This window comes from Cherax quadricarinatus, chromosome 33 (genome assembly GCF_038502225.1).
Source record: "Cherax quadricarinatus isolate ZL_2023a chromosome 33, ASM3850222v1, whole genome shotgun sequence".
Lineage (NCBI taxonomy): Eukaryota > Metazoa > Arthropoda > Malacostraca > Decapoda > Parastacidae > Cherax > Cherax quadricarinatus.
Genome location: NC_091324.1, coordinates 18,450,032 through 18,462,531, shown reverse-complemented (window position 1 = coordinate 18,462,531; position 12,500 = coordinate 18,450,032). Strand labels below are relative to the sequence as shown.

General features: G+C 42.6%; 1 protein-coding gene across 1 annotated transcript in view; it reads left to right on the top strand.

Moving 5' to 3' along the window:
- Positions 1-12,500, top strand: part of LOC128694009 (alpha-(1,6)-fucosyltransferase) — a 33,715-nt gene that overhangs the window by 3,097 nt on the left and 18,118 nt on the right. The window contains exons 3-6 of the mRNA XM_053783977.2: positions 381-662; positions 4,661-4,826; positions 6,033-6,219; positions 9,665-9,902. Of these exons, the coding sequence (XP_053639952.2) occupies positions 381-662; positions 4,661-4,826; positions 6,033-6,219; positions 9,665-9,902 (873 nt within the window). The remainder of the gene's footprint in view (positions 1-380; positions 663-4,660; positions 4,827-6,032; positions 6,220-9,664; positions 9,903-12,500) is intronic.

Here is a 12,500-nt window from a genome sequence, read left to right as displayed (position 1 = left end):
GTTAGGCCCATACTGGAGTATGCAGCACCAGTTTGGAACCCACACCTGGTCAAGCACGGCAAGAAATTAGAGAAAGTGCAAAGGTTTGCGTTCAGTGAAGAGGCGGGGCCACGAGCTGAGTCTCGACCCCTGCAACTACAATCAGTACAATCAGGTGAGTATACTACACAATATAGGGAAAGACTAAAGGAATTTGAACTAATAACCCTGGAAGTGAGGAGGGCAAGAAGAACACGATTACTATTAATAAAATACTCAAATTTATTGAAAGGGCGGATAAAACAGAAATATTAACATACGAGGAGCAAATACAAGGGTACACACATGGAAAGCAAAATCACAAGTCACAAAGGTGTTTAAAATATTTTTTTCCATTTCAGGGCACTAACGAAATGGGATGAACTTGATGCGAGCATGTTGGAGGTAAACTTCACTCAGGACGATAACAGCCAAAAAGTTACCAGCATCCCGTTACCATGTGCTGGATCTCACGACTTTAATGTGTCTGGTGACTCTGAGGTGACGCGGCGGTTGGTAGAGACCAACTTGAGGGACGCTTGGTTCTTCTTCTCCAACCATATGAAAGATCTGCAGTCGAGGAACTGGAAAATGAACCAGTTTGATTTTGAAGCCATCATGAAGGAAGGCGCCGAACGCATGAAGTAATTAGTGTGAATTTTCCTAAAAGAGGTTACCTATAGGTGTAAGTTTTTTTTTTTTTTTTTAATTTTTCTTCGATAACTTGAGGATGCCATTTCTGGTAGGCTTCAAACTTTCGACGCTTTTGTATATTACTTAGATAAACGGTCATATTAAAGAAATGTGCAAGTGCTAGTTGTAGAAATTTCTGCGTTTGAAGTTACAAATGCCTTTTTTGACTGGCTTCAAACTTTTCGATGCTGGTGCATGCTGCTCAGTTAAAGATTAAATCTGTCCATTTTGTTCTAAAAATTAAAGACATGAGCAAACACCTAGGATGTTTTATCATGGATAAATTTCAGTCCCCAGCCAGTGCTGTATGACCCTTGTGGGTTTAGTGCTTAGTTTGATTATAATAATTGAGTCCCAACACCTGGACAAATCCATAAGAAAACTGACTTGGTGTTTGTTCACGCGTCCTTAACCACAGCTGTACCTGTCTTATACAGGATTTTCAGCTTATTTTAAAAATTGAGTTGTATTTTTTTCTGTGCGATCAATTGAGAATGCTACTTCTGAATGGCTTGAATATTTATAGGCTGATATAGGTAGGTACAAAGAAAATTGACTAGTTTTAGGCTGTGTAGGTGCAAATTTCAGAATTTTCTAGCGTAATTAAATAAGGCCTGAAAATTTCTCATCTCATATTACAGTAAACTTACAAAGGTTCGAAATGGATTGTTTTCGTAAGCCATAATATTAATATAACGGTATTTTATTAGTTAAAATAAGACGCCAGATATTTTAAGCAAATCCTAAATTTTCTTGTTACAGATGAAATATCTTTTTTAATCAGGTTCTCAAATGCACTGAATAGTTCTAGATCTTTTGGACATCCATTCTAGAGTCACCATCCTCAAGATTGAATGGTAGGGAAGAGGGGGCGCACAATAAACTAGGCGCTTCAGAGGTTAAAACCTAAATCTCTAATCATCGTTATTACTGTCGTGTTGGTCCAGTAAGCTCTCTTTGGTGATTACCTTATTCCTGTTGCTCTCGTGTCTAGGTCTTCTACTGTTCGGTGCGGAACTGTAGATTACTACTACTACTACTACTGTTTCTTCACCTCCTAATCGGGGCCTCTTTTCTTTTCCGTCACTTCGGTATTTGGCAGCCAACTAATAGTAGTGTTCTAGATCTTTTTTTGTGTTAAACTTCTTTTCTGTTAGGAACAAAAAAGGCACAATAAAGTGACTGTAACAGTACACAAATAACCCGCCCATAGGATAGAGTAGCTTACGACGACGTTTCGGTCCGACGTGGACCGTTTACAAAGTCACACTGTCACATTGTCAGTGTCGGACCGAAACGTCGTCGTAAGCTCCTACTCTTTCCTGTGTGCTGATTATTTGTATATTTTTTGTAATTTCTATATCTTACACTGCCTTTACTACTACTACTACTACTACTACTACTACTCTCTCTCTCTCTCTCTCTCTCTCTCTCTCTCTCTCTCTCTCTCTCTCTCTCTCTCTCTCTCTCTCTCTCTCTCTCTCTCTCTCTCTTTTTTTTTACCCAGGGTTTGACAAGGTTAAGGATCCCTAGCTTTATTGACAGCTATATTACAGGTTAAGGATTCCTAACTTTATTGGCAAGCTAAGAGCTGTTACCAACATCAGCTCATTTGAAAGCATTTTTATTGTTATGAGACATACAAGTAGGGAACAGGATGAAGTTGGAGCCATCTGTGGGCCAGCATTTTCATTTGATCAACTGACTTTATCTCGTTGACATCATTATGCTGTACGAATGTGTTCCATACTCGAGTCATCTTGGGTATGTATGATCTCAGATGGAGTGATGTTCTGGAGAAGGGTACAGCCAGAGTGAAGTTGCTGCTTTCTGCCCGTCTTGTGGCATAAAAGCTTGTTTCACGCTGTCCTCGAAGTGGATCCAAGTGTGGTATTTTGACAATATTGGCCTTGTACATAACAGTAAGTCCACCCACATCCCTCCTATGTTGAAGGCTCTGCTGAATTGACAGATCTATCCAGGATGGGTCCAGGCGAGAGATGAGACGTCTTGCTCTGTTCTCTACTCTGTCAAGCAGTCGCAGATGAGAGGGGGGGCAGGCAAACCAAGAAAGTGGAGCATACTCAAGGTGTGAGCGTACTTGTGCCTCGTACAGGATCTTGCAACCCCTACTGTCAAGCAGATGCGAGATACGGCGAAGTGCTGTAAGCTTCCTGGCTGCCTTGTTTGCAAGATTTACAACGTGGTTCTTCATGGTTAGTTTGGAGTCAAATTTCACCCCAAGGATATCAACTTCTTCTCCAGGTGCCAACATCCTCCCATTCATCCTTGCTACTGCACGAGCATTACCATCATGGTGCCTAGAGACGATCATCATTTGCGTTTTCTCAGGTGCAAATGTTACTTGCCATCTATTTCCCCAAGCTGATATAGCTCTCAGCTGGTGATTGATGTAGCTTAGAGCAGCTGGCATTTCTTCTCTTGGATAAGTGAATGTCAGTGTACAGTCGTCTGCATATGCATGTAATTCTGGGATGAGATGAAGAAGGTCGTTGAAGTAGACATTCCATAACAATGGACCCAGCACGCTTCCTTGTGGAACGCTTGCCCCAATAGGATGCCTTGCTGATTCCGTTCCATTGAGGACTACACTTAGAGATCTGCCATGAAGGTAATCACTGAGGAGACATAGCGTAGAGCCTGCAATTCCCAGTGCTTGAAGTTTTGCTAAGAGGCCCTGGTGCCACACCCGGTCGAAAGCGCCAGCAATGTTCAGTGCTACCACACAGCTGACTTTGGATTCATCCAGTGACTGGTGCCACTTAGTGGAGAGGTTTAACAACAGATCAGCAGCAGAGTAACCTTTCCTGAAGCCATATTGACGATCACAAAGTAGTGAGTGGTAGTCAAAAAACTCTGTCATTTGTCTTGAGATTATTGTCTCAAGGATCTTACCAGTGATTGACAGGAGTGACACTGGTCTGTAGTTGCTGATTTCTGCTCTGCTCTTCTTTTTGTGAACAGGGACTACATTTGCCTCTTTCCATAGAGAGGGCCATTTACACTGTACTAGGCAGTGCTGAAAGATGCGAGTTAGAGGTGCTGCTAGCTGGTCTGCACATCTTCTCAACAATCTTGGGCTCAACTTGTCTGGGCCCACAGCCTTTTCTTGGTCAAGTGATTTAAGAAGGAAATGCACCTTTCTCTCTTTCTCTCTCTCTTTCTTTCTCTTTCTTTCTCTTTCTTTCTTTCTCTTTCTTTCTCTCTCTCTTTCTCTCTCTCTCTCTCTCTCTCTCTCTCTCTCTCTCTCTCTCTCTCTCTCTCTCTCTCTCTCTCTCTCTCTCTCTCTCTCTCTCTCTCTTTCTCTTTCTTTCTCTTTCTCTCTCTCTTTCTCTCTTTCTCTCTCTCTCTTTCTCTCTCTCTCTCTCTCTCTGTCTTTTTTTTTTTTTTTTTTTTTTTACACAGGGTTTGACAAGGTTAAGGATCCCTAGCTTTATTGACAGCTATTTACAGGTTAAGGATTCCTAACTTTATTGGCAAGCTAAGAGCTGTTACCTACATCAGCTCATTTGAAAACATTTTTATTGTTATGAGACATACAAGTAGGGAACAGGATGAAGTTGGAGCCATCTGTGGGCCAGCATTTTCATTTGATCAACTGACTTTATCTCGTTGACATCATTATGCTGTACGAATGTGTTCCATACTCGAGTCATCCTGGGTATGTATGATCTCAGATGGAGTGATGTTCTGGAGAAGGGTACAGCCAGAGTGAAGTTGCTGCTTTCTGCCCGTCTTGTGGCATAAAAGCTTGTTTCACGCTGTCCTCTCTCTCTCTCTCTCTCTCTCTCTCTCTCTCTCTCTCTCTCTCTCTCTCTCTCTCTCTCTCTCTCTCTCTCTCTCTCTCTCTCTTACATATCTTTCTTATTCCACTTGCTGGTTGAGCACATAGTGAAATTCGTGAGACTCAGCTTGTGTTCGCCAACAGAGTGCTTCAGTCCGACGTGTGGCTGCTGAGTCAGTTGAACGGGGAGGCCAGCAGGAGAGAGCAAGAGGCCAGGGAGCTGAGTGTTCTGGTACAGAACCGACTACATCGTCTGCAGAATCCAAAGGACTGTGCCACAGCAAAGAAATTACTTTGTAAACTGAACAGGGTAAGGTTCCGCTTTCCTCATCCTCTATAAAAGACAAATACATATATAAATATAAATAAAATCTAAATTTAAATCTAACTGGTAAATCTACCGGCTAGCCGCAGTTCTGTTAATGATTCAAAATCAGTTGTTTCGTGATTTCGTTAATATGCAGACTGCTCGTGAAGGCTGGTACTCAAACGGGATTAGACTGATATTAATCTCTGAGTCCACTGGGAGCCTGGTGTTTGAGAATTGATGGTCCAGTGGTTAGAGCGATGCGTACGTTTTACTATTCTCACCGAGCTGGACATGGTGATGCTGGATCGAATCCCAGCTATCCTCAGTTATGTTAATAATTCAAAATCACTTGTTTCGTGATTTCATTAATACTGATAGATATATTTTTTTTCATTGACAATGATGTATGCTTTATTTTTGGACCAACTTAGAAACTTCAGCTGACCTAACTTTAACGTAATTTTTTTTAGCTAAATTCTGCTATGTATAACATACATCAGTATAAATTTATTTAATACTACTTAAAATCAATGATTATTTTTTCCGTTACGTTCACATTAATTTCTGCTCATAGCAAAAACAAATTTTCATTCTGCTAATCTGGCAGAAAACACCCTTATCGAATAGGCCAAATTTGCCGGCTCTGCTTAAAGGAAACAGGGATAAAAGAGAGCAAAAAAATTATAATGGAATAAGCCTACTGACTATACCAAGTAAAGTGTGGCAGGGTTATTATTTAAAGAATTAAACGTGAGATTGAGAGCAGGATTGCAGATGAACACGGAGGCTTTAGAAATCTTAGGGGATGTATAGACCAAGTGTTTACGTTGTAGCATATAAGTGAACAATATTTAGATAAAGGTAGGGAAGTTTTCTTTGCTTTCATGGATTTAGAAAAGGCATATGATAAAATGGATAGGGAAGCAACGGCTGGCAAAGTTTTCCATAATTACCAGGTATCCTTCATGAGGCCCAAATAAGAGAAAAAAATATAGAAAAAATGCAAGAGCCTAAACTGTGGCTACTAGATCCACTGCGGAAATAGGAAAACTCTCAAAATCCGTCAAAATCCCGGTTAGTATCTTGCAAGGGCTTTGATCAGATGTTCTGTATTTGCACAGTAAGCGGATATTCTCACCAGAATATTCTCACTAGTACATGTAGCTTCATTCCCAGCTACCACACTGACGCATCACCTTCCCACAGGATTGCGGTCTGGGTTGCGAAATTCATCACGTTCTCTATTGCTTCATGACAGCCTATGGCACCCACCGAACTTTAATCCTCAAATCTGATGACTGGAATTACTCCTCCAGAGGCTGGGAGGAGATTTTCCTCCCTTTAAGCAACACATGCACGACTATCTCCAATGATACAGTTGTCAAGTGGCCTGGTAAGACGTGTTGGTGTGTTGTGGCCTGGTAAGACGTGTTGGTGTGTTGTGGCCTGGTAAGACGTGTTGGTGTCGTGGCCTGGTAAGACGTGTTGGTGTGTTGTGGCCTGGTAAGACGTGTTGGTGTCGTGGCCTGGTAAGACGTGTTGGTGTGTTGTGGCCTGGTAAGACGTGTTGGTGTCGTGGCCTGGTAAGACGTGTTGGTGTGTTGTGGCCTGGTAAGACGTGTTGGTGTCGTGGCCTGGTAAGACGTGTTGGTGTGTTGTGGCCTGGTAAAACGTGTTGGTGTCGTGGCCTGGTAAGACGTGTTGGTGTGTTGTGGCCTGGTAAGACGTGTTGGTGTGTTGTGGCCTGGTAAGACGTGTTGGTGTGTTGTGGCCTGGTAAGACGTGTTAGTGTCGTGGCCTGGTAAGACGTGTTGGTGTGTTGTGGCCTGGTAAGACGTGTTGGTGTCGTGGCCTGGTAAGACGTGTTGGTGTGTTGTGGCCTGGTAAGACGTGTTGGTGTCGTGGCCTGGTAAGACGTGTTGGTGTGTTGTGGCCTGGTAAGACGTGTTGGTGTCGTGGCCTGGTAAGACGTGTTGGTGTGTTGTGGCCTGGTAAAACGTGTTGGTGTCGTGGCCTGGTAAGACGTGTTGGTGTGTTGTGGCCTGGTAAGACGTGTTGGTGTGTTGTGGCCTGGTAAGACGTGTTGGTGTGTTGTGGCCTGGTAAGACGTGTTGGTGTGTTGTGGCCTGGTAAGACGTGTTGGTGTCGTGGCCTGGTAAGACGTGTTGGTGTGTCGTGGCCAGGTAAGACGTGTTGGTGTGTTGTGGCCTGGTAAGACGTGTTGGTGTGTTGTGGCCTGGTAAGACGTGTTGGTGTGTCGTGGCCAGGTAAGACGTGTTGGTGTGTTGTGGCCTGGTAAGACGTGTTGGTGTGTCGTGGCCAGGTAAGACGTGTTGGTGTCGTGGCCAGGTAAGACGTGTTGGTGTGTCGTGGCCAGGTAAGACGTGTTGGTGTGTTGTGGCCTGGTAAGACGTGTTGGTGTGTTGTGGCCTGGTAAGACGTGTTGGTGTGTCGTGGCCAGGTAAGACGTGTTGGTGTGTCGTGGCCTGGTAAGACATGTTGGTGTGTTGTGGCCTGGTAAGACGTGTTGGTGTGTCGTGGCCTGGTAAGACATGTTGGTGTGTTGTGTTTCTTTGGCAGAATTTACTCACGAAGGTTGGTAGGCTGTAAGGGTTAAAATGTAACTTCATTTTAACACATCTTTGCACAAATGAGTACAAAAATTCTGAAACTAAAAAAAAATCGTTGAAAAATAAATTTTTTTTAAATATTAGAACAATTTTGTATATATTAATCTTAGCTTCAGTTAAGGTGCACATATTCTTGTAATGGAAACCAAATATTTGTTCCTGTGTCTGAGAAGTGTAATACAGAGACCCACAACCTTCCTCTGAGCAGCTGCATAAAGTTTTAGTACTTATGCTGATGCTAGCAAAGTGCTCTTAATTAAAGGAACTGGAGCTATCCTACCATTCCTTAGATCAAAAGTGATTACCTCCCATTTATGGAAAATTAGAACATGACCATTATTTGAGTCAGAGGAATAAACATACGTTTTCCTTGTTTATCAATCAATCAATCAAATTTATTCTCTATAAGGATTACAATGCGGGGTTTACAGATTTTGGATATTGTGTGGTTTACATGTTTTAAAATACTAATTACAGAGGGGGCCACTAGGACACCTAGCATGGCTAGGAATTTCGGGCAGACTTAGATTAATTCTTAACTTTAAATTATTACAGATTATGGTATTAAGGCTAAGTGACTACAGTATAGTTTGTGAGTTTAGCAATGTGAATGCTTTTGTTTTGGCACAATACATAGTGTGTATATTGGAGTATCATAGGCAAACTTATGACTAGTTAGGATTCATTATTTTAAGATTAAGATTCGTATTTCTGTGTTTATTGTCAATGGGTGAGTAAGTGTAATTGTGAACCACCAGGTGGTTTTCATGTAGTTAGTTGACGGGGTGTTTCAGGGAGATAAGATGTTTTCTAACTGTAGTTTTGAAAGTGATGAATGTGTCTGCAGTTCTAGAAACTATCAACTCAGTTTTCAAACTGTAAAGTAAAAGGACACAAGTGCAACTAATGTGACATTTATTGTGGCAACGTTTCGCTCTCCAGGAGCTTTATCAAGCCATTACAAACAATACATGGACACAGAGGGTATATAAAGGCTCAGAGTGAGGTGAATACTAGTGAGGTACCATTTCGATGTTCACTAGTGGTAGTAGTAGTAGTAGTAGTGGTAGTGACAAAAGTAATACAATATGGTAGAGCAATTAATTCGTACATGAGTAAAAGGATATAAAAGCTATTACTTGGGTAACATAAAAATAGGTTGGACAAATATAAACTGGAATGAGGCAGCTTGTTTCAGTGTTCACTCTCTGTGCTTTGTGTAGTATAACAGGAGAGACTATGTGATGGCAGGGTTTACTGTTTTCAGGAGGATTCTTGCTAGAAGTCTTAGCAAGAATCCTCCTGAAAACAGTAAACCCTGCCATCACATAGTCTCTCCTGTTATACTACACAAAGCACAGAGAGTGAACACTGAAACAAGCTGCCTCGTTCCAGTTTATATTTGTCCAACCTATTTTTATGTTACCCAAGTAATAGCTTTTATATCCTTTTACTCATGTACGAATTAATTGCTCTACCATATTGTATTACTTTTGTCACTACCACTACTACTACTACTACTACTACTACCACTAGTGAACATCGAAATGGTACCTCACTAGTATTCACCTCACTCTGAGCCTTTATATACCCTCTGTGTCCATGTATTGTTTGTAATGGCTTGATAAAGCTCCTGGAGAGCGAAACGTTGCCACAATAAATGTCACATTAGTTGCACTTGTGTCCTTTTACTTTACATATTGTCGGTAATTCTACCAACTTTATTACAGTTTTCAAACTGAAAATGACGCATCACAACCACTCTGTGAAATATATTTGCTTGACATGAAACTAACAAACGTATATACTCGTATGTTGTGATTATTTGTGATCGAGAGAGATATTCCCAGTTTTTGATCGATCATATTTTTTATTCTGATCCTTTTCACCAAGGAAAGAGCATGTTTAGGGATGCAGGTACTTGAGAAGTCTTGTTTTTACATATTTCTGCATTTCATGGTCATATTTATGATCGTGTAATAATGTTGGCAAAATTACCAGCAATATGTTGGGTAAAAGACACGTGTGCAACAATTGATTAATTTTATTGCAGCAACTCTATTGCTAAGGCGCTCTTTTGGAAATGGTTGTGGTTTTAAAGCGTCTTATACATTATTCCAGTTTATTAAAAAATTTGAGTGGTAAAGACATATCTGACAAAAAAAAATAAGCGTTCATAAACAGCAGAATTTTTTTATATTTATACAGGAAACAAAGACACACAGATAGTGGAGTTTCCAATGCCCGAAGAACCAGAACCAAAACCACAACACATGCCTCTGGCCATCCCGAGGGACATCTCTGAGAGACTGATACATCTACATGGTAACCCAGGTGCTTGGTGGCTCGGCCAGTTCCTCAAGTACATGTTCCGTCTTCAGCCGTATATGCAACATAGTATGAACAAAAGAGAACAAGCATTGAATTTCCAGCATCCCATTGTTGGGTATGTTAAGTTTTTGTGTTTACACACACACACACACACACACACACACACACACACACACACACACACACACACACACACACACAAACAAACAAACAAACAACATACACACAAACAACACACATTACAACACCTACCCTGTCTGTGTGTGTCTCCCTCTCCCTCTGTCTCCCTTCCCACTCTATCTCCACCTCTCCATCACTGTTCCCATCTCTCTACCCCTTACAGCTCCCCTTCCCCCCGACACACACTACAACACCTAACCCATAAAAAAATGGTGGCTCAGAAGGGAAGTCAAAAGCTCAGGGGATCAGAGGAAAATGGATGGAAGGAATGGATGGAAGAATGGATGGAAGAGCAATGTAAAAGGATGGAACAAGAGTGGGAGAACAAACTAGGTGAGTCAGAGATTTCTGTAAAATTGGAAAAGAGGAGGAGGAGGAGGAGAAGGAGAAATGGGAGTCACAAGCTGCAGAAGCCAGGATAAGGGCCCTAGAATATGAGGTAAATAGGCTGAAGCAAGTTACAGGGTTATTGAATATCAAAATGTTTGATCTGAGAGGGACATGACCTCTCAGTGGCTACATTCTCACTACTACTACTACTCTGCACCTCTCCTTCCGACAGTATTTAAGTCTCAACACTGTCGCTTGATCTTCAGTTAGTTCCAGACTTTGGAATAGAACTTCTCCAGGCTGAGGGACTGACAACCTCAAATCTACGACTTCAAGGGTGATGGACTGATTACATCGTCTTCACATCTCTACTGCTCCTGCCTACTTTCTGTACTCGACTGAAGAAGCCTACTGCATAGGCGAAACGTTTTGAAATGAAGTTGCCTAAATGTTGCCTATGTGTCTTATCTACCTACAGGGTTATTGCCCAGAGGAGACATAGCATCTGAAGCTGGTACACCCCTACTGAATGAGGAGCCCAACGGAAAAGGAGACATAACTTAGGCTAAGGCCCTATAAGTCCACCAAGCAGGGTTGATGAATGAAGGGGGAGAGCAGCTGGGAGCAGCAATAGTAGTAAGGGAGGGGGGAGAAGGAGAGGGGGTAGGTCACATGCAAAGGCACGACCATGCTACCAAGAGCAACAGAAAAAATAAGGGAGATAATAGCCATGTACCAATGGAACCCAGAGACACAGAGGGAAAGGCAATGGGAGGAGGAGAGGGAGAGGTCAGTTTTTATTCATGGGCTTCAGGAGAGTGAGGGGAAGACACAGTGAAAGACAGCAGGAAGAAAAACAGGAGATTGAAAACATCAAAGAAATAGGCAAGGAGGACATGACTGAGAAAGTAAATTTTCATAGAATAAGGGGGTATTTGAAGGGGAGAAATTGGCTGGTCAAGCTGATTTTCGAGACAGAGACAGTGCAAAACAGGATCTTGTAAGAGAAACCACAGCTGTACGAATTGTCAACATACAAGAGGGTGTTCCGAGACAGAGACAGAACAAAAACTGAATGACAGCAGCTGAGGGAGATGACACAGAAGCGAAAGGGGCTAGGAAGAGAGACAAGGACAGAATAAGCAGAGGACAACCAGAGCAGGGCAAAGCAACAAGCACAAGCACACACAGCACCACCCCAGAACCCCACAACCAAACACGCTATCCCAACACAAACCACAATCCACACATACAGCCCCCACCCCACACTATTCTATAGAATCCTACAGCACGCTGCCAGGTGCCCCACCCTCACAGACCCCCAGAACAGTGTTGGAGAGGAAACTGAAGAAATGGTATGCCAACCCCTATGGAATAAGAAGTAAGTGGGAGGAGTGGCACAAAAGAGTCAGAGGCATCAAGAGACATCATAGCTCTCACAGAAACCAAGATCACAGGAATAACAGATGCCACATTTCCAATGGGATATCAGATGCTAAGGAAAGAGAGAGGGAACAGAGGGGGTGGAGGAGTGGCACTGCTCATAAAAAACTGATGGGATTTTGATGAGCTGGAGAGAGGAGACAGAGGAGGAGCAAGACACTACATAATAGGAACACTTCAGTCTGGAGGTCCCAAGGTGGTAAATGCAGTGATGTATAACCAACAACAGAACAGCAGGAGGCCAAGGCAAAAGTATGATGAGAGTAAGAGAGCAATGGTTGACACACTGGCTGAAGTGGCCAGAAGGGCTCATGCGAGCAGGGCAAAGCTGCTGATTATGGGTGGCTTCAACCACAAGGAAATTGACTTGGAGAACCTGGAGCCATGTGGGGACCCAGAAACGTGGAGGGCTAATATGATGGAGGAGGTACTGGAAAACCTCATGTACCAACACTACCAGAGAGAGAGGAAAAGATGAACCAGCGAGACTGGACCTAGTATTCACCTTGAGTAGTGCAGATATTGAGGACGTCACATATGAAAGACCCTTTGAGGCCAGTGATCACGTGATTCTGAGCTTCGAGGCGCTGTATAATCCTACGGGTTTAGCGCTTCCCCTTGATTATAATAATAATCTGAGCTTCGAATACATAGGAGTTACAAGTGGAAAGGGAAGCCGGAAGAGCAGGACGAAAGAAGCCAAGTTACAAGAGAGGGGACTACACAGGCATGAAGAATTTCCTGCACGGGGTTCAGTGGA